This window comes from Plectrocnemia conspersa, unplaced genomic scaffold (assembly GCF_051122295.1).
Source record: "Plectrocnemia conspersa isolate PC_06_02 unplaced genomic scaffold, ASM5112229v1 ptg000012l, whole genome shotgun sequence".
Taxonomy (NCBI): domain Eukaryota; kingdom Metazoa; phylum Arthropoda; class Insecta; order Trichoptera; family Polycentropodidae; genus Plectrocnemia; species Plectrocnemia conspersa.
Genome location: NW_028277176.1, coordinates 18,012,699 through 18,037,154, shown reverse-complemented (window position 1 = coordinate 18,037,154; position 24,456 = coordinate 18,012,699). Strand labels below are relative to the sequence as shown.

Below are 24,456 nucleotides of genomic sequence, written 5' to 3'. Positions count from 1 at the left end.
TACCCAAAAAAGTATAATATCTTATGTTGTGACTGTTGAACTAATTAAAAAAGGATCACATCGTTTCGATAGGCCTTAACTATGGGTAAACTTTATAAAACAATACTTAAAGTTTCCTTTAAAAAAATTATAGAAAGGACTAAAAATTACATGCGTTAGATGCTGAGAAAAAAGTAGGCTAAAGACTTTTATGGCATTGGAATTATGTTGCTCGTGTCTAGTTAACAGATAAATAAAATATGTCTTTTTAAGTAATTTAAGTAATTTACAAAATATTGTTTTCTCTTCAACTTACTTTTTAAATCCATAATAGAATTCTGGGAAATTTGATTAAATTTACGCGCTATTTTTTTTATAAGATTTTAGAAAATCAATTTGAATGGCGTAGTCATCATTTACACTATATTCTTATTATAAAAAGAGTCTTATGTTTTAATTTTTATCTTAACAATTGTAAAAATAAAATTTAAACTTCATGCAAACCCTGTGGTACAGGTATTTCGAGATCGTAGCCGAGTGAGCCGTAACGGCCCAATTAGAAATGTTTAGTTAGGACTTTAGAGCATCGACTACGCCGTAGACCTATTGTAAACTTACACGGCAACTTGAAGTCAGGGTGCTACACACACACTCTCATCAGAGTCAACTTTTCGAAGCCCCACACGCTAATTGTAGGCAAGCCAAGCCTATAGTCAACCAAGTTCGATCGTGCAACGTTGCATGCAACGTACTACGAACCAGATACAAGGAATAGAATTCACCGAGAGTTTCCAAACTACGTTAACGAACCCAAGCCTTTGCGGTGCATTCGTTATTGTTTATCTTATATTTTATTAAATTTAAATTTCAAAATATACTCTGGTTATGAGCCAGGCTGGCGAATGATTGGTGGTTCGTGTTAGAAAGGGCGTTGAAGAGAAAGTTGGAAATTAATGGCGTAAATAACCCAATTAGATTGCGCCATATTTTATGCTGTTAATGAATAACATAAAATAATAAAAGTATATATTTTCCTAAAAGGCGATAGGCTCGTTGTTGTTTCACACCTATATATATAATATAAATTGTATTTATATCTAATATATATACATATATATTAAATAAAAAGTTTCTTAACTTTCAAAATAGCACGATCGTTAGCAATATTCTTTGCAAGAAACAGGTTTATTATAAATAATAATATAATATTTTGCTGTAAGATATTATTAAATATCCTCTATTTAAAATTATAATTAAAGCAACAAATATAAGAAAGGAAAAAAATATTTTAGGACTTTTTTTAGTAAAAAATATTTTTTATAATTAAAAATAATGTATTTATAATATATACAAAAATTTAACAATATTTTTAAAAATTATATCTATGTATCTTAATGACGTTTTTGTGGTATTTTATGACTTATAAAATTTTGGGTTTATTTAGAAAGTAATTCGTATATTTTGAATATAATGAATCTTGATAGCTTTACTGCTACGAATTTAAATTAGAATAATTTTATTTTAGTGTGAGCGAAAGGACCATAAATATTTACAATTTTAAACAATAGATAAATATCATACAACTAGCTCACAATTTTAAAATAAGCACAATAGTGTATCAATACAATAAAAAAAACTGTGGAATACAAATCCATTTACTGTTTTGACTGAAATTTTATTTAAAAATATTATTTCTATATACTACAATAAAAAAAAAATCATATAATAATAGTTGCACCATTCCATTTGTGGATTAAAAATAAGTTTTCAATTGACTACATGATGCTTATAGATATGATGGCTTAGCTTTGCAGTCAAAATATTGTATGTTGTTCTCTGAAAATAAATAAAAATAAGGACCCAGAGAAAAAAATTATATTATAGCTAATTAAAATGTTAGGATATATGTACATGCTGCTATTTTTAATATATAATAGCATACTAAATAAATGGTTAATGTTACATGACACTAATACTAAAACTCATTTTATCTCTTATATTAAAATATTATAATTTTACAAAGCATTGAAACTTTTGGAATAGAATTTTAAAGACTACCCGTCCGTTAATATTCTGTGAGTGACGTATTTATTATTAATTTAAAATATTAACTTTATAAAATTCGTTGAATATTATCTACTTTATAATTAAAAATATATTTGGTTATTATTGTTGTCTAAAAAATTATTATTTTAAAGAATTATTTTGTGCTGTTGACTATAAACGATAATATCTTTAATAAGATATTTTTTATTGTAGTAAATAAATACTATTTTCAAAGAGTAGGTTATATCATTACCAAATTCAAAATAAACAGTTTCTAATGAATACAATAAAGTTTAGTCTAGAAAAGGTGCTTGTTTTTTTATTGCTCATGTAATATCCTTTGAATATAACACTTGAAAAAAATATATCCTTTTAAGAATTAGGGGATAATTATGAACTTGACTTTACTAAAAGTTCATTTTTTTTAAATTGTTTTATAGTAATATTTTGTTATTTTTTTTTTATAAAACTACTATATACAATACACATGTTTTTAAATTTTGTTTTTAGCTACAATACAATTATATTTAAAATGTAGAATAAAACGTTTGTGGTTGCAATTTAAGGTGAACAAAATAAAAAAAATGTGTAAGCTTAAGTGAAAGAAAAAAAAATGGATTATTGTTAATTTAAGTACATTTAGCTGAAGATCTAGGACCATCAAAATATTTTATTTACAATCTCAAGCATCTAAGGCATTTTGTTTTTATATTTAAATTCAAGGTGGTTTTTATTTTAGTTACAGAAATATAAGGTAATTTGGTTTGTAATATTTTTATTGTATTTTCTGGTATAAAAAGGACAATGTTATTCGACTGTTAGTATTTAAAAGCTAATATAAAGTTTTTTAAGCTTATTATGAGAAGGTGGATTTTATATTATTTTGTCAATTTTGAGTCCTTTTCTTTAAGATCATTTATTCCTTTACTTCATTCTGTAGATAAGCGTGAGTCACTTAAATGCACACTTTACATAAAGGTATATGTCATAGAATGCTAATTACGATTCACGAATTTCCACGTGTGTTTACACTTGTTAGTACACAAACGAAACCACCCTCGAATTCACTTTCTTTATTTGTTAGCGCAAGTTTTTGCGCGTTTTAATAAGCAAACACACAGCCTACGGGGCCAGTGCTAAAGGGATGGCTGGTTGTTTGGGAAACTTTGTCGAAAATAGCAGTTCACCGTGCGGGAAAATCGGATTAATTCCCACCGATGCGAGATTTTCTCTTATTGTAAACGTTGATTAAGGTGGCCCAAAAAAGTTATGAGCAAACTTTTTCTTTGTCCAATCTACTTATTAAATTATTATGATTCATAGCAAAACGCGGCTCCGTGATTGGTGGGTTGTCAAACTTTTTCCCAGATTGAAAATAATGGTTGCCGGCTTTGCGCATGCCTTCCATTCGCCAAATAATTTATCACAACTTTGCCGTGTTGCTTTTTTCGTCTGCTATTATTGTTTCACTCTCGCCTCGTTTTCTTTTGCCGAATCGTAATACTCTTCGCACTGCTCGGCTCGTAATTCACTTTTGCAGAAATTACTCTCACGTCACTGCTGCAATAATTAATGATTGAATTTAGAACATTTCAGTAAAATTTACATTTTTTCTTAAATTTATCTAAATCACTGAATTTACCCAATTTAAATAAGATTGTATTTTAATTTTGTATATATTTTAAACTTCTATTTACCAAACAATTCAGTAATGCAGATATTTATAATAATTGTGTTTTTAATCCACCACTTGAAAAGTTAGAAAGCGCCATTAGGTTTCGCACAAAAAGTTACCCTTGTTAACTCTATATAATTCCCTCTTAATTTGTAAACTGGACAACGTTTTCTACACAAGTTTAATTCTGCGCCAAAATTATGTACGTATAAATTTAGATAATATAACACGTAACATAAAGTACTCTAATTATACTTTTTACTCCTTTTAATTAATTATTATTGAGCGTAGCATAGTTCATATAACCATAAAAACCGATGAATAAAAAATGCCCTTTTTATTTTAGCTACTTTTTAAAAGGGCTTATACAAATATTTATAATATATATATATATATATATATATTTTGTTAGCCCAATTAAATGCATGATTTTTCACTTCATTTTTGTAAGACTGAAAAAACTGAATCAAGTTAAGCGGAATGCGTGCACTTGAACAATTTACTAGCGAATTGAATTTTGCTATTTTGTTGCGTCCTTGAATATGGCTCCATTGTTTAAAAATAGCGTAGTACTTAATATTGTTAAAGAGGATACCAAGAAAAAAGTTCAGATATCTCTACAAAGAGATATCTGAACTTTTTTCATTTGTATCATAGCATTTTTGACAGTGTATGTATTTAATGCAGAACTTTTTCAAGTTGTTAAAGGGTAGTGTCAATAATTCATAAATGCTCGGCGATTTTTAGTTGAAAGCTATAGAAGTCTCTAGAAAAATGGCGTAAATTTATTTGGATCATTATCCGACAAAAAATGTCAAGGTCTACATATAAAATTTAATATTTATTTTTACTACAAAATGTGTGTTTTACCTCTAGGCTTTTTAGACTACATTACGTTAAAAACAAATGTTTTCAGCTACTAATTATGATTTTAAAACTTAAGTTTTAATTTTTTATTTAAAAAATATATGTTATTTTCTGTTTAAAATTATGTAAAAAAAAAAACTAATTCATTATGTGTATATTTGCAACGCTAAAGCACGTTAGCTTGCAGTAGACGTTGGTTTAATTTGTAATAAGGATTTGTGTAATTTTTTAAAATTTACAGTATGCTGTTAGTATGTTCAAATAACTTAAAATCGTTTGTAGTTAAAATGATTCCTCGGAAAAGACTTTTACTTCTAGAACGTTATAATAATGTATATATTTATATGTTTTTCCATAATTTAGGAATAATTTTTCTTAGTTGAGGCAGCAAGGCAAAGAGTTATTACTGTCGCTTCGCTAAGGAGTTTATTGAAAAATTTTGCGCGATATATTAAATAAAAAAAGTTATATTCTTTATTTAATTTGAGAACAATTGGTAAAAAAACTAAAACCATTTACATTTTACCAACATCAATATTGATATTAAATTTTATTTTAAAGAATTATTTACAAAGTTTACAAGATAAGCTTATATATATATATATATATATATATATATATATATATATATATATATATATATATATATATATAAGTTTACAAGATAAGCTTATATATATATATATATATATATATATATATATATATATATATATATATATATATATATATATATATATATATATATATATATTTTAAACAGTTTCAAAGGCACTTGACTACTCTAAAATTATTAGTGAAATTATGTCCTTAATTAAATATAATTTAACTTATTACCTTTATTAACATTTTCGGAGAAATTTAATTGTGTTAGCCTCATACAAATACGTGTGTAACATAAATAAACAATTTTCTAAGTAAAATGTTTTTGGCTTACGACTATAATGTATATAGTATTAAATTTTAAAACTAACCATGATTTTAATATAAAATATTTTAATTTTACCTATGTACATATACAGCATAAATTTAATCCGATTATGGTATAAAAAAAATTGATTTAAATCCTGACTAATTTTCATATTATAATATAAGAAAGAAAATATATAGTGTTATGTATACATGTGGGTAGTCATATAATCACCTTTAGTGATATGTTATCATCGTGTAATCATTATTTTTCATATTGTTGTTATAATTAATAATATCATTGTGAACCTTATCATACTTTCTCTTATACATTTAAATGTGCAACGATTATTAATCATTTATTATCATATTACTATCAGTAAGTTTGCCATTGAGTTAATATGTGTAACCTTTAATAATTATGCTATTATTATAATTGTCGTTGATACCATAATATATCACATTGTTATGATTTTTTTATATGTGAACGTTTTTAATCATGGCTTTTAATTGTCGAGGTCGTCAATTTAAATACATCAATAATTTAATATGTGAGGCAGTTAACGTTTAGGTAGAGCTAGTAGCACTTGTGCAGAACAGTAGTAATATTGCGTAACAGTTGCAATTAAAAAACCGGACTCAGAACAACTGTACATACTGTAATAAAATCACTTTGTAAAACCAACTTAGTTTTTCTCGTAATTGTTGTTACCGATCACAACAATAGGTAAATATTATATATTAAAAAACTAAATTAAGAGCATTGATATAATGAAAAATAAAATAAACTACCGGAACATGGAATTCGGTGGTTATTAAAATATATAATGGTTACCTTAAGCCGCACAAAATATATATTTTAGATATGATAACAAAGAAGACGTTTGACCTAGCTGTGACCTATGACCTAGTTGTAGATATAATTACTTTAGAGACAAAACATATATTTTACTAATATAAAACGAAACCCGTTTAATAATCAATATTTAATTACTTTTTAGCGGTGGTAAAATTTTAATTTTCTGAAAATTCATTTATTAAATTAGTATGTAGAAAAAAAATTTTTTTTTTTCTCGATATAATAAAAATAAATATATTGCATTGTACGTTGAATAATACGAAAAACCCCATGCAAAAAAAGACAAGAGCCATCATTAAGGCTTCGTCATTAAGCTTCGCTCAGCAGTCGGAAAAGAAACGATTGACAAGAGAAAAAGTTACGTTCTCGTATTGTTTTTTTTCTTTCTGCATGTGCGCACTAAAACTGGCTCAAAAATCTCATTAGCGAAACCCTAGCTTAACATATACGTACATACATATATACTAATACATTTTTTTGTATTGTTTCAGGATAGGTGTAATGTGAAATTATAGAAAAAAAAAACGGATGGCTGTGCAAAAAGAGTCACATAAGAATGAAGACATCGTTCGGGTTTCGTGTAAGAATGGAGGATAATAATAGTATAATCAAAAATGTTATTGAAAATCTGCAGTAAATAATAATAATATTGTTAAAATAATAGTTTTTTAATATTATTATAAACGATTACAATTAAAGTTTCAATTGTTTTAAAATGAAGTCGGCGAGGCTGCTACTCTCACTCGCGGGGATGTTCTCCCTGCCTTTGACTGATGCCAAAATAGGTAAGATTATTTGATTAAAAAATAGCATTAAGCAATTTATATGTATTTGTCATTAAGACTACGCCCTCACTCGCATTGCAAAACATAATTAAAAATTAATTAACAACGCAATGTAAAATATATCATTTGGCTTCCATCGAATCGATATTTAAGATAAGTAAAAAATATAAGCGTTATATTTATATATTTTAAAATCGAAACATTTCTATACAATATTGGTGTATATATTTAAAATACGAGTATATGTATCAAAATTATAACATTTAAATATTTATTAAATTGTAAGTTCACTAAATTATAATTGGTAACCAGTATTAATTAGAATTGTTCTTAATAAAAACACAAAAAACTTTTAGTAAATTAATATTTTATCTATTATATTAATTAAATTAAATTGTATTTTTTAATACAATTTTTTCAATATCTTATGATTTTATAAAACAACCTTTTATATAAACTTACTGCACTATTATTATTTTATTTATTTTATTTACAAATGTAAACAAATAAAAGTTTTTCACACATGTATGTGAATCGTCGAGTAAAGTAAAATTTTGCGTATTTAATCTTCCGTAGTATTGTACCATCCGATATTCCGATCTCCTCGCGAAAGCCTTCGTATCTTATCTTCTTAGACACAAAGACATTTCCTTCTTATCGTTGACACGTTTTGTGTTCTAGATAGGCGCAATTTTACACACTTCTCCCCCAATGTATAAAGAGGGCCCGATTTTACGGGGGCAACGCGATTTTATCGGCGTATTTGATTATTATGCAGGGCCGGTGCGTTCTTTCTATTCCGTGTTTTTATATTCTTTCTTTATGAATCGCGGCGAAAATTCATAAATCTCCTCGACGATTAGCGAAAACGCCCCCGATGAATAATTTATGTATGTATACATCATCGCCATTTTGAAGAAAAATTTAAATACCTCACCCCCTTCTTGCTGTCTCTCCCTCTTTATGAATTAAAGAATTACTACAGTAAAATGGCTCTGGTGCTGCTTAGGTCACGTTGGTAGAAATGCTTGATTTTTTAGCCTCTTCTTCAAACAGACGACGCAAACACACTTTTAATATTCAACGAAATTATGGTAATCCACTGAGGTTCGTTGTATTGCCTTTGCATAATATTATATTATATCATCTTTATTATTGCCTTTGTCTTTGTTCGTTTGACGTGACTTACTTTGGAAAGGTATTGTAACATGTTGCACAACCATAGCGATAACCTTTTGCACTTAATAACAATACGAAAAACTTTATTGTTTAACTTTCAGTTTATATAAATTTGTAAATATTTTAAGAAGTATTAAGTGAAAACAACATAATAAGGTTGGACATAGATAATTTTCTTTTAAAAATATAGGAGATTTATTTATATCATATTTTTATAAAAGAATAATCAACCTTGTAAGCAATAATCCAGAACGGTCTCAAAAAAAGTATTATAAAAAATGTGAGGCTTGACGACACCAGGAGAGACATGATAAAAAACAGGATGAGAGATACATAAAGAGAAGCCCAGGAGACACAACGAGCCAGGACACTGTATGGACACAAAAAAACGTCTAGCATCATCTTGTGAAAAAATTGCGATAGATTTAAGCTGCTCTATGAAAACACAGCCGACAACAATACTACTCGACACACCAATTTAACTTTACCGCTTGAAAGTGGCATCTATATTTTAATATATATGTTTATAAAATAAACTATTGATAGCTTTTTTGTATTTATTTGTCTTCAAGTCACACACCCCTATGGCATCAAAACCCGAAATAATATTTATTTTATTTTTAATAAATAAAATATTTATTTTACTCTTGTAATATTATTTGGGCTTGTTACCGATAAAATTTATCTAACAATTTTTGATTTGTACAAATATAGATTACCTATTATTATAAATTATTTTTCACAAAAGTAGTCACAACAAGGTCAAAAAGCCGTTAGGGAATCTTTAATTTTTAGTTATATAAATTACACTATATAACCTTAAACAAAATATTTTTTTCTAAATAATTTGTACATAGTAGTTATATTTGGAAATATCCACAAAATAATTAATAATATATTTTAAAGTGCATCCAATTAAAGTTTTGAATGCCTTATTATGTTTTAGCTAATTTACTACACCCTTTAAAAATTATTTGTATATAACATATCGACCTAATTAACGATTTTAGTTAGCTAATGAGCGAAACGTGTATATCATATGTATATTTTAAAAAGTGTATAGCATCATTAATTTATTACAAAGAGATCTGGGTATTATTATTTCTGGTTATATTAGTTTACTTAATTTATATATTATGACAGATTATATATTTGTTAAGTGAATGTGTTTTACTTGTATTTTAGTGAAGTCATATTTTAACTAAATATTATTAATATAAATTTGATATCTCAGCCAGGTAAAATATACGTGTTTCAAGCCTTACAGGAAAAACTTATAAAAAAAGAATTTTAATACCTTTTAAATACGACCCAGCTCGCTCTTACTTAATCATCACAATACTTATTTGTGAGAATAATACTTATTTCCCCGACACAATGTTTATTAAGAAAAGAATACTATGGTAACCTCAATATTAAAAATCGAACGTAGAAAAAGAGTGTATGTGTAAGAGTGGATGGAACAATCACGATACGTCAGTTTATTTATATATAAAAGTGCCATCATGCATTTGGTTCTAAAAATAAATATTAACATTATATTTGCAACTTATACAATAAGATTATTTTTATTTATTTTTTATATTGATTTAAATGTCTTTTTCCTTATGCTAGCCCACTTTACACTATTGTATTTAAATGTGTAGGCACATACTTGACAGAGGGCATGTGTCCCAAATACATAAACCGCCCCAATAAAAGCTTCGAAAGCTCCGCTGAAACTCGATCCTACCCGCAGAATCCCAAACTACGGCCGAGATGTACGACCCTCACGAGTGACGTATTGATCCGCGAAATATCACATCGAAACTTTTTTTCTGAAAACAGGGTATATATTGCAACAGGGTCGCGTGGGACCCATGATGAAATACTTTACATATTTCACCCACAGTATAAAAGTGCTTCTGCGCACGCAATTTTTCCGCGAAAGCTTTCGCCGCCGGCGCGATAACGCTAAATTATTAAACTTGTCGTTTATTTTTCGGTCTCATAATTTATTTTTAATTTTTTCGTGATAAAACTCTGACGACAACCGTGTGCCCCTAGCCCGGGGTCCCCGAAGGCCGAATATTAAACCGACATCAATCGCGATTCTACCTCTTTGTGAGCCCGCACCGAAAACAACGAGCTTTCGCGAATATTGTATAAATATTTTTATTCGATCCGCGTTTGTGTTTCCTAATTTTCGCAAGAGCTACCCGAGTAATTCCCAGTCACGTTTTTGAAATCTTCAAAGTATAATTTAATCCCGCTACTGATTGAAAGCGTGTTGGACCAAAAGCCGCCTCAGGTAAAATACCTTACACAAAAACTGGAATTATATTTAGTTCGAGTAATCATAAAAAAATAAAAACAGACAGATTAAATTCAACTTTGAAATATTAAAAACGCCTACAGCTATAGATGTAATCGCTGAATATTGCATTTGAATACAAAAACAGCTACCTTCTATAAAATAAAAAACAAGAAAAATATATCTTAAGATAACAGTTTTAAATATTGTATAAAATTTTAGTTTTATTGCATTGCAATATTTTTTAATTTTTAAATGATAAATAGTCATTACACTTTTTTTATTAAACGATATTTGGTCATATAATTTGATTTTTTATTTTACTAGTTTTATTAAGATGTAATATAAAAGAAATGCTAAAAAACCAGTAAAATAATAAAATTTATTATTTATTTAATTGCGGGCCACGGGTTCGATACTAATTCGTATTTTTCCGAACATATCTACATATATAGACAAATCTGTTTTGACAAAATAATACATACTATTAAACAAAAAATTATCTAGATTTCAAAAAAAAAAAGTGCTATTTTTGGCCTTATAAAATATTCTGAATAGAATTAATTAAAGTTTTATTATTTTTTTTTTTTTATATCATCAAATTTTTCTGCCACAGCGTGTATAGTAAAATTTAAAATTGTTGAGATGTTATACGTGAAATACAAATAGACATTGTTTGAATTTGCTTTTTATATAAGTATATAATTTTATGAATGTAAAGAAGATTTGTGAAAATCAAAGGGGCGAGCCTAAATTTCATCTCAGTATTAAAAATGACTAAATTAAAGGCAAATTTGGCCTGTCGAATTGTTCGAGCATGTGTTTGAATATGATAATTAGAGTTGTACGACATTTTGCCCCTTTATTCCTTTAAAATAAGGATAAGGGCTTAAGACGAGAATCGGATAAGCCGCTTACGCTCCAGGCCATTATTTGCATTTAAATGCTCGTTTAATTGAATACGAACAGTGTTTTTTTATCATTGGAAATGCTTTATAAAATAAATCGTTTGACCAACATTTATACAAAACAATCGGCAAGAACAAAGGCGTTGAAATCTGAGAACGTTTGATCATGAAAGATTAAATGACTTATTAGCAATTATTGAACCTTTTCATATTTCTGTAAAGCAAGAATTTTATTTTTTATTTAATTTAATAATATTTTATATTTTTATTATGTTTATACAAAGAAAAACCATGCATTTTTGTAATAAGAATTTAAATTTAAATTTGTGCAACTTTAAATTAAATATAGATTGATAAACATATTTAACACAATATTATTTGGCATACAATAGTATATTTTTGTACAGTAGAGGGACTATTATAAGGTTATCAATTATTTAAATCAACATTTTGAAAATACATTTTTAAATTAGTTATATATAGTGTATACATTTATAATTTCCCCCTATAAATATTTCATAAATTTTCAATAAAATAAATTTATGCATTTATTTTTGGTTTTTAATAAAAAATCCTTATAATTGTAAAAATGTTATGTTTGAACTTAAAAGATTCCATAAAGTGCAGAAAATAAAAATATCTATTTGTTACACAGTGCTATAGAAGTTTTTGATATTTAGATACACCCAAATTGATAACATCAATAAAGCGTCACCTGCTCAGTTTCGTTTCTATCCCACTATTTTATCACGTGTGTGTGTGATTTTTTCGGTTTCGGTTCGAATAAATTTGGCACTGGGGGATACGTTTCGTTTTGAAACGCGTGGCGTAAATCTTAAGAGCCTCATAAACAAAGGAAAATCCGCATTTTCGGCAGGGGCGTCTTTTCGCGGGGACGAAACTTTCCACGCCCCGGGCATCGGCGCTTTGCAAAATCGGTCGACAAATCCAGCTCGGAATTTAATATATATTATTCATAGCCGCGGACCCCTTTGGGGTCAGAGTCGACAAGACAAAGTGAGGTTGCCGAATGGTCTCTCTCTCTCTCCCCATATCGACACCACAATCTGCTGACTCACGAGAATATATTCGAGACTGAGAACGAGCTCAAGGCGAACGAGTAGGTACGTCGTGCAAGTGTTTATTATGCGGGCTAAAAGTTATAGAATTTAATTATTCATCATGTTAATGTAAGGCGTATTAAGATCGTGCGTGAAGTTGACTTGTAAATTGACTAAGTAAAATAATAACAATAGCAACAATATTTGTGGCAACTTAAATAAAACGTGTAGACCAGAAGTTAAAGATATCATAATAAGATTCTTATATATTGACTTTTGAAAACCTGCATATTTTATTTCTACAAATAATTTTTATGTAATAATTTCAAAGCCAAGTTTTGTCAACTCTGTTGTTTTTATAAAGTGTTAAATATTTTTTGCTATTTTTCCTTTATAATTGAAAATTATTCTTTTTTATATTTTTGTGAACAAGTTTATCAGTAATATAGTAAAATATCATAGCTTTTAAAAAATATATTAAATTTTATTTAGAAAAAGTTACTTAGCTAAAGAAGTTTAAAATTCAAAATATTGTTTTTATTTATTCTAAATACGTAAATATGTAATATTATAAATTTTTTCACAATCTTAAAGATGATTAATTCTTTATATTTATATAAAATATGCAGCACAAATTATATTTAACGGTAAGTATTTATATTAAACAGTAGCATACAAACACTCTATAATTAATAAAAAATAAGCATTTGTGAAATACATTTTTTTTAATATTTAAATAACATAGTTATAACATCATAAAAAATTTTTTTTTATATAATTTAAGAACCAGATTACTATTAATAAAATAATAAAATTACTATTTCTTAAAATTTAAAAGTAACAAAAAATCAAAACAGTTTAAAACTTGCAAAAGAAAAACTGACTCGTGATTTTACCACCTCTGATGATTCGCAGAAATAAAATTAGTTGCACTTTGTTGCTGATGTCTGTACTTTTATCGATTTGCGAGGTATATTATTTTTTAGATTCATTTTTTAGTTAAAATTTAATGTTTACGCAGCTGATCTTCAATGTTATGAAACTTACGAGAAATTATGTGGGATGTTCTAAATTTGATTAATGATTTTATTACTAATTATTATGGCAATGGCGATTTTCAAACGAAATATGTTTTTTTATTCTTTGTCAACAGCTGAAAAATTGTATACCTAGCGAATTAAATTTTCTCGAGAATAAAGTTAACCTTTTTAAGCTTTTTTGATTTTTTTCAGTCTTTTTTAGGTTTAATGTTGCGAATGATTAAGTTTACTACGAAATATTGCTTAGTTTAAGAATGTAGTACAGATGACATTAAACCATATAAAAGATATTTTTTATTAATTTTTCGTTTTTTGAGGAAAACTTTTTACACCTTTTATTATCCCAGTTTTAATTAATCTAGGTTAGGGTATATTATGTCGTAGCCTAACACAGCCTAATTCAAAATTTCATACGAACCTGTTTTGTATGGTAAGCAATAAATGTACTGTAGCCTAACTCAAGTTACAAGATATAATTTAAATAAAATGGCTTTATTTAAAAATGAATAAATTTATTTTTATAAATTTACATAATTTTATAAAATTAAGTATATTATTTATGCACCTCAACTTATTTTCATTTAGCACATTTGAACATATTTATTTTATTATTGAAAAAATATTTATAAGAGCAATTGGGGTAAGACGTAAATGTGTTAGGCTACGATATAACGTACCCTAACCTAGTCTTACTAAAAATACATAATAATATTGCTTATGGCATTAAAAATTACAAATTTAGGTTTTTTTGTGAAAAAATATATAATTAAATTTACTTTTATAAAATAAAGTTTCTATAATTCTATAAAAATAAATACAAAAAATATCAACAAGACAAAATATGTTCTTATGAGTAACAAAGTTAGGCTGTGTTTTGATACGATATATAATTGCCTTACTTAACGTAACTAAAAATATTAAATATTGTTATTCTAGTATGTACAAAAAAAAAACAGATTTTATATTTTGTAATTTTTGCTGAATTTACAGTACAATCTTAAATATTCATATAAACACATTTAAAATTATATTTTTATTTAGATTGATGAAATTCGTTTGAAGTTTAATTTTTAAAAATTTAAAACAATCTTTTGTCTTTTATAGGTACAAATCCAAATTTATATATATTTAATTTTAAAAATATTTAAAGTATGGCTAAGTAAGAACATTATTTCGTAAACTATTTTATCTTGGTTCGTTTTAATATACACATTTTTTTTTTATTAATATAATTTTTTTTTTTAATAAGGTGAAAATATACTAAATTGTAAAAATTAAATAACAATGTACCTAATTTTTTATTTGGGTATAAAAGTGAATCAATCAATCAATTGGGTATAAGAAAAAAAAATCTATTTTTAAGCCTCATGACAAAATAATAAATAAAGATACATATATTTTATCGTTTACGTAGCTTTGTTTAGGCAAACTTTAAAGGTAAATTAAGTTATTGTTGTCGCAATTTTAGTATAATTTAAAATGTCGACGCTGTTTAAAACATAAAAATCATTAATTAATCTTTACTTTGTAAACACTTAATCAGGTATAAGCAAAAACATTTTTTAGAAATATTGAATTAGTCAATAGAAAACATGGCACAGCTATAAGTTTTTTCATGTATATTTTTTTGTTATTTTTAATATTTTTTTTGTATTATTGATAATGTTTATAAAATGGTCGATTTTTATAAATATTTTCTCGATATTTTTTGCATAGTCATTAACTTGTTTCTGTGGTATTTTTTTAACCATAACTGGAGCATCAGTAAAATTAGGAAAAACAGTTTTATAGTAATATTTATTTCATTGGTATTATCTCTAAAGAAGTATTTATTCTCAACATTTGTAAATTTTTGCCTACCCCTGCGTTTTTAATATTGAATAGTCCTAAAGGGACATATACAAATCTATTTGTGTATGCTATTTATATACAAAATTGCACTTATGCTTATTAATATTTACTTAGCAAATAAATCGATTCCGTATACGCGTTTTGTTTTCAAAACTGTTTTCCTTTCACACGGCAACAAAAAAAACTAAAAATAGATCAATTTCCTAATGCCCGCCCATCTGAAGGCCTTTTGTTCTCCAAATAAAACTCCTGTCACATTCTATCGCACTTTGGGCGTAAATCACTCCACCTGCTATTGCCGCTGCCAACACTTAGGCCGAAGAGCGAAAGAAAGAAAGAGAGAGAGATAAAGAGAGAGAGACCCGCCCCTGGAGATGGCATGGCCCGATACCGGCTTATCACAGACGCCGGATCGGCGTTACGGGAAAAATATGACTCGATCAAATTGTGTTTTATGCCCCAGGACCGAGCGGCGAAGCAGGGAATGAGGGTGAGTAGTGAGTTTTGAGGTCGGGGTCTGGGACCGGACCCGCGGGATCTCCGGGTTCCGCATTATTCCCAGGATGTGTGAAGGTCGTAGTCGTCGTGTCCGAAACGCATTTACATATTCAAATTCGCAAAACGGAGACGGGGATTCGAATCCTTTTCTGCATTAAATTAAATTCTGTCAAACAAATACATTAACCGGCGAATACGTTTGAGTTTAATGCGCGTTTTCTGCTGTGTCTATGCGTAAGGTTATGTGTTTAACCAGAGATTGAATAATGAAATCTTATTATGTTATGTATGTATATATGTACATATGTACGTGCTTGGTGGAATTAATGTGATTTGTATAATAAATTCCGTACGATACAAATCGTCTTCTTAGGTTGTCATCGGATGGAAGATAGCTGCTTGATTCATATTAGTAACAGCTACAAATTTAGCTAACTAGGAAATGGATTACAATTAGAAATTTAAATAAAAAATTGGTAAACTAAAAATTTCCAAATGTATTCAAATAGTTTCTGTAGTGTAAAAAAATCTTGCAAATAATTCTATGTATCTATTTACATAAGAAAGTATAAAATATTATAAACTGCACATTTAAAATACTTGATTTTCAAAATATAATATATATATTAAATGTTTTGTATTGTTATTGTTTTTATTTCTTTTGTCTTGATTGTTTTTGATGTTTAAAATATTTTTTTAGTAGCGGTTAATGTTGGCTCAACTTTTTTAAACATGTCCAATATTTCTGTTTTTTTAAAAAAATTATTTAAATAATATAACTAAATTATTTAAGAAAACGGCAAATTGCGCTTTACAAGAGATAAAGTTGGACTTTTTTTTATCAAAAGAAGTAAAAAAAATCTAGGCTTAAAAAATTTAATTTTCTTTACAATAAGTTAGGGCAAAAATTGTATTGATGGTAATTTTTTATTATATCTGATAACAAAAATGATGAATGTGTATATTTAAATAAGTTTTTAAATAAATGTTTTTTTTAAAATAAATACAGGGGACACAACCCATAGCACAGGGGCATTTCCGGGAATTTCCGGGTACACTGAATTTTTTCTACAAGGTTGATTTGGCAATTTTTAATATTTGTTACTATAAAACTCATTATTTACATAAAGTCTGATGGATTTATTTAACAAAGTATAGTTTTTATCAAAAATACAATTTTATGTATATATATGTATATGTACGCTTTGTGATAATCTTAAAATTTAATATTTTACATAATATGCTAAACTGCAACTTTATGTGCTTTATCACTAACTGTGTATTTTTTAAATTTAAATTGTAGTTGACTATTTATACAAAAAAATTAAGTGTTATAATAAGTCACGTCTTGAACCATTTTATTAAATTTTTTAAACCTAATTGAGGTTATATTTACATATGTATAAGTCAATAAACAATACGTAAGAATATTATTTTCAGTGTAAATGGTTGCATTTCTTAGTAAACTACCGAGCGTATATTTTTACGCTCGGAAATAAATCTCTCAAACAAAAGCAGCGAAGGATTTAGAAAACGTATCCGAGATGCAAGTCCAACAAACAGATTCGAGTAACATGTTTTGACTTTATCTTATCCTTCCAGGGTGTATCTTGTGTTTGTAAACTTGAGTCGTATACGTTTCTCATGCACCGTTTATAACATCATCTGGATTCATAACTTGAAAGGAAAATAAATTAAATGTGAAGTAGTCTAGAAGAAGGGTGCGTTGCGTCCCATAAACGCGTAAGGTTAGGCCGTAAAAACAAAATCTCCTTTGGATATTTTTTGACTTTATCCAACCGAATGGACACGTAGCCAGAGAACGATCTGTTCGCATTGTCAGGTTTCAGGAAAACGGCCGAGGAAACTTTGCCGAAATGGCAGGTAACATGTTCAATCCGGATAAACGATAGCTAAGAGAGTTCGGAAGGACGTTCCAATTTTTCTTCGCGTTTTTTCTTCAAAATAAAAATAAAAAAACATGCAAAATCCGGTCTTTGTTGATCATTCTCCCCTTTGAGTTTTATTGCTGAATCTTAAGATTTCGCTTCAACGACAACACTTAAGAATGGAACGAAAATAAAAAACGAAGGTGTTTTTTATTAAAGCACGATTTGGTTTCCGAAGAATGCGTTATATATTTTGTATATACAAACCAAAACGAAAAATATTTGCTTTTTATTCATTTTTGTATTGTGTCAAAATGTGTTTTCTTTTGAGATGCTTCAATACAGCCTGATTGCCATCGGGCGCATGTATAAAAAAAGTTATATACGTATACGATTTTTTAATATTTAATGCGAATCCACTCAACAATGAAACGATACAAAGAATCGCAAATGATTTGACAATTCAAATATTTAATATACATGGCAAATAATCGAAAGGAAAAAGTTTTTCATGCGGAAAGATTTTCCGTTTCGATACATTAGAAAAACGGTTTGAGAAGGTAATACAAATAAAATTTAAATGTTTGCCAATCGTTTAAGGCCTTACATACATATTTTTATATTAAGCTACTCTATTGAATTTTATTTTTTTAAATATAAAAATACACCCTGCATCCACGTCTTTAGATTATTTCTTTCTAAGACAATTTCAAAAAAATATTTATAAATAGTTTTAAATAATGTCTTAAGTATTTCATTTTAAATTTAATAATGCCTATTTAGTCCTTCTTTAAATTTTATCTAATAAATAAAATGTAACAAATATGTAATTAAATCGAAAACGATGAGTTAAAAAAATATGTATTTTAATTGAAATATTTTAAAGATAAAAAATTGATTATATTTCGTATGTTTGAATAAAAAAAGGAGCGAATATCGTGATTAAAGCAAAGATAATTACGGTATTTTAGCCTATCTGACTATTGTGAAAAAACTATCGTAAATGCAGTGATTTAAAAAACATTTAACTGAAAATATTATTTGAGCTTTAGTTTTTTAAAAAATACTGTTTAGGAGCTAATGTAAAAATTAATATCGTTAAATAATGTTTTTTTATTTTAGAATTTCAATAAGTCAATTGTGGTTCCTTATATGTAATAAATTCATGATTAAAAGTATGTGTGATACATAGTATACATACTTACTAATATAATCAATTAATAAAACAGTGCAATAACATTTTTAGTCCAATTAAGAATATTTTAAAAACATACTTTTAATATTTTTTAAAACACATATTTTATATTATAATTTTAAATTTTAGATAAAGTAAAATAATATTTCGTATAAAAACCGCTACAAAAATAAATGTTTTTAGTTAGATTGTAATATAACAATACATATATTTTTATTTAGGAATATATTAGATTTATTGCTGAAAATGTAATATAACAATAGATATATTTTTATTTAGGGATATATTAGATGTGCTTGTTTCTTAAAACAACAAAATAGACATACGCCTTTAGAAAGCGACATTTGCTTGATGGGCATTGACCAACGTTGTATAATGCAACGGGAATCTTGTGGATACAGTAATTTGTTGTTTTTGTAATCGTTTCGCAACATAGAAATATTATTTCAATGACGGAAAATATTCAATTGCGTGTTATTTATGTAAATTTTTCTGGTCGTAACGAGGGATTTTGTGTGTAATCCCATATTTTACGCTATTGTCTTGTTTCATTGTTTATGGATGATCATTTTGATTACAGTAAATTAACGTGAATATTGAGAAAAAGATCCCACATATTATATATAACAATAATTAAAAATATTGTATTTAATAAATTTATCAAAGCAAAGGTTTTGCGAGATATTAAACTTTAATTAATCAAAAATATATGAAATATAAGGTATTATATTATAAAATACACACACATTTAGAAAGCCAAATCAGTGCTATTTTATTATTGTTGAAAAGCGTAACTATGAGATGAAATAAATAGCTAGAAGTCAATGATGTGTTATAAAAATATTGTTTTTGGTTTTCTTATCAAAGCAGAAGTGATAAAAAAGAAAAAACTCTATCCACATCTAAAGTTAATAAAAGATAAGACGGTAAAAAAAAACGCACGAACTGAGAGGTAAATCAGTGCTTTTTTATTACTGTGGCAAAAAATTATATGTATTTTTAATACATAGAATAAATGTATCGGTTTTTTTCATTTACTGATCTTAAACATATTGCTTTTATAGAAAATCACAAAAAAAATCGTGACAAAAGTAATTAATTTATGGTTTGTGTTGATAACTTATGTAAAAATTTGAATATTTTACATAATTTATTACAAATGATATTAACGACGTCGGTAAAAAAAGTTGATATTAAAGTAGTTCAAACTACAAATGATGACATTAATTTATCACTCGAACGTTGCGTGACGAAGTAAAACATAAATTTTGGTAATGTTATTTGAAGAATTTGCACCAAAATACGCACGAAGAAACAAATTTCGTAAAGATGTATTAGTGTCTGCTCTGACATTGATTTATGTGAAAAAATAAAAACCCCATAGAATCACGTACATAATAAAAAAACAAGTGTGCACGACTGAGCTTAATAACAAGAATTTTAATAGTGTCAATACATTTTGCGTCGAAATAAACTTATAAAACGATAAAATCGTAATTTTAACATATTTTCTTCTGGAAAAAATATATATGACAATATAAATTTTTACGAGTTTACTTCTCGCAACGCATTTACGTGTGTAAGCATATTTATAATACGTATACGTGTATCGTGGTGTATGTGTGTAACACTGTAACGCCGTTATGTGATGGCGAACAACACGTTTTCCCTGTTATAATATTTTTTGCCGGATATATTTCCGGTTCCGCATATCGAAAAACTTTTATTTATAGTTTTATTGGCTTCTTTCGTGAAAACTTGGGCCATATTCGGAGTTTTCCATTTCCCCTTAAAACGTACCGAAATGGAAAAATGCGTCATTCCCACTTAAGCCGTTGTTCCATGGGATAGACAACAAGGGCATAAATCTGCAAAGAGATCCCGATTGAAAATGCGACTTTCAATTTGGTATAAAGGGTATCTAAGCGTTTATATATCTCACGCATTCCAAACACGAAACGCCGATATCTCATCGCTTTATTGCCATTTGAACGCTGTGAAAAAATGTACTTATCCTCGACATACAAGAAAAACTCAGCAAATCCAAATAGTTATAGAATTGCATTTTTTGCTTTATCGATTGCTAGTCAAATAATTTATTAGGTAAAAAAATAAACCATAGTAAATTAGTATAGCTAAAAAACAAAAACACTACTTAAATCACACCTCAACCAATTAAATAAATTACTCTTTAGCGTAATATATCATTTATATGTATGTATAAACATAGCTAGATATATAGACAGACATCTTTCCTTAAAACCGTTCTCTTTTCGTTGCGGATCATTATGGTGTTTGTTCCCCGAACTAATTTATCAGATGCTTTGCCGTTAAAAATGATAAAGGGATCCTTTTTGATGGGGAGCATAACGAGCAGAAACAGCGAAAATAATATTACACATATAAATATTCTGATTTTCAGCATTACAAAGGAATAATGATTGCAATTTGCAAATTTATGAACGACCTATTATGAAACATTTATTACAGTATATGTATTAAAGTAATAGCTGTAATTATTGTGCACAACAATATTTTTGTCACAAAAATATGGTAATTTGATTTTTATGTATAATTACACCATCATTTTAGATGTAACTATATTATTGTTTTTACTGCAAAGTCCATTTTTTTAATCCGCAAAATTACAGCTTTATAAATTTATTATAATTGCATATGATATTGCGTAGTACACTGTAAACTCCTATTGAGCTAAATTTTGTACTTTACAATAAATTAAGTTTTAAATCAGTATAAACTAAATTTATTACGTTGGAAGTGTCCCAGTAGAGGCTTCTTTTATAATAATTAACATAAAAGTATATTATGTGTAATTAAGTTAAATATTAGTTTTATCTCCATTTTATTGAAAAATATCTTAATATAGGTTAGTTGGTATTACTTTTGTTTGTCATGATAGTGTTAATGTTAACTAAGCTGGTTTTAAAATAGTTATAATATAATCATTTTGCTATTCAATGATAAGACTTAATTTGTTTCTTTGAGCTACTACAGCCGGCGAAGTTGAAATCCCAGATGTTTCTTTTTGTTCCAAATATAAGTTTTCCAAGTCAGTCTTCTGTCAAGATGATTTCCATGATTGTTGGAGTTCTATTGTGGTATCCATTTCTCGTTAAGGGATACATATCTTTGTTCAGGGTAAATGTAACATGGATTTATTTACTTTCTAATTTGCCATTTAGAGGGCCAAGCTTGGACTTTTGAGAGATGATCTTGCAGTATATTTTTGGGACAGTATCAGATAACATTATTGTAGTGTCGTCTGCTAATAAAACAATTATTGATCATCTGAGAAAGATCTATTGTGTATACCAAATACAGCATCGGCTCAAGAACGCTACTCTGAAGCACACATAATGATATTTGCTACAGTTGTATACTTCTCTAATATCAATTTGAAAATATCTATGTTTAAAGCAGAATTGAATTATCAAGAAGCTATTGTGATTAAGCAGTCTCTTAATTTTGTGGAGTAGTATACTTTGTCAAAAGCCTGAGTAATATTTTTATTATTTTTATAGTCTTTATTTGTATGTTTTGCTAATCTATGTACTTACTCTATTGTAGTGTATTTATTTAAATTAACAAATTGTTAATTTTGTAAGAGATTAAGCTTCTATATTACAGGTATGATTTTTTATTATACTTTTTTAAATATTTTTTACATAAGTAGTTAGATACTTTCCGGTCTGTAGAAGACAATATTGTGTGCATTTTTTCTGGTTTGAGTAAATTTATAATTTAAGTAACCATACATTGAATCGGTATATAGTTAAATCTAATTACTGAGTTAAATAGGATGGTCAATTTTATAATGACTTTTAATAGACCTTTTAAAATTACTTCCCCACTTATATAATATGATATGTCTTCTTAGAATAAATATATTTTTCTATCATTCATTTTACTTTTTTTAATATTTTTTTTAATATTTGTTTTCTCATGTAAGGAAGTGCAAAAAATCGTGAGTATCATTGTCACTATTCTGACCATTTTCACAAGTGTCTTCCTTAAAAAATGTATTAAGTAATTGATCACCGCAAGCTTGAGCTTTTTCTCTATCCTCCCTACTTATTTTTATTTATAAAGTTTGATTGTGGGATGTTTCTATTTCGTTAATAAGTTTGATTGTGAAAAATTGTTGATGATTATTTTTCACATAGAAGTAAAAATATAATTGCACTTGCATTTATGCATGTGGCTTACATTTGTAGCAATTAATAATCAGCATAGCTTAGAAAGCTGCTTACTTTAATAAATTACTATGTGAAGTTACCATTGCGGCTTAACTCTATACAACTCATATTTTTCCATTCATAAAGGCAGCAATTAGGTAAATTTTTAATTGGCGGATACGGCATTCAACGCTCACTGCATTGGAGATTTTATTATAAAATGGCGTATTTATTAACGTTTATAAAAGCTACCGTACGCATTTTTAGCTAAAATGACTGAAACTGAAATGAATAAATAATTAACAAATTTTAAATTCAGGAATATTTTTTTTTGAAAAAAAATATACCGTTGCTTATGTGTCAAAAAAATGGATTATCCGTTTTAAAATAGGGTACGTAGTATATGCAAAAAAGACATAATGCTTTAAATTTATAATTATTCAAGCTGAGATTTAGTGTAGAGTTAAAACGATGTAGACTTTGACCTAATATTATTGTGAATTTGTTATGGAATTAAAAATATAATTAAATCGGTTATTTTTTTTAATAGCTTTCTCTCTCTGAATAAATAGATAAATATGAATTTTTTGTTTCATCAATATATTGAAAATTTTATTTTGAGCTATTGAAATTTAAAAGTATATTTAATTATATTATTAATAAATCAAAAAATTAAATATACACTAAAGATAACTATTTGTTAATTTAGTTTTAGTACTAAAATAATATTGTCTTATCAAAAATTAAACCATTAACATTACATTTAGCTTTGATTTAAACTGTTAAGTTCGTTACTTATATTTAAATAAAAATAGTACGAGTTCATTATTTTTTAAGGCAATTAATATTGTCATGAGAATAAAGTGTTTTATCCATAAATTTTATATTATTTATTGACAAAATAAATATAGTATATAAAACATCATTGTTAAACAATTATTTAGATTAATTGATTATAATAAGAAATACTATTAATTAGAGTGAAATTGAATATTATTTATAAAGAATATTCATGGATTCTTTTAATTTAGTAAAAATAAAGATGTCAGGATGTAACGAGAAATATATCAAATATACAGTGGTATACTAATATAGAATATCTTATATTTATTCAACAAAAAAATATAAAACCTAATTTACCATTAGATTTAAACAAATTAAAGTAAATTGAACAGGTTTTGTTTTAACCTTAAGTTAAAGTTGATTATTATCAAATATTATTTTAA

General features: G+C 26.9%; 1 protein-coding gene across 2 annotated transcripts in view; it reads left to right on the top strand.

Annotated features, from left to right (window-relative positions):
• The window catches only part of LOC148228464 (acid sphingomyelinase-like phosphodiesterase 3b), a 178,749-nt gene that overhangs the window by 48,247 nt on the left and 106,046 nt on the right, over positions 1-24,456 (top strand). Inside the window, exons 1-2 of one of the 2 annotated variants that reach the window (XM_088199619.1) lie at positions 6,063-6,203; positions 6,827-7,120. In XM_088199619.1, the coding sequence (XP_088055745.1) occupies positions 7,051-7,120 (70 nt within the window). In that variant the 5' untranslated portion in view covers positions 6,063-6,203; positions 6,827-7,050. Of the gene's footprint in view, positions 1-6,062; positions 6,204-6,826; positions 7,121-24,456 lie in introns of those variants that run through there. The other variant, XM_088199618.1, reaches the window with a different exon arrangement.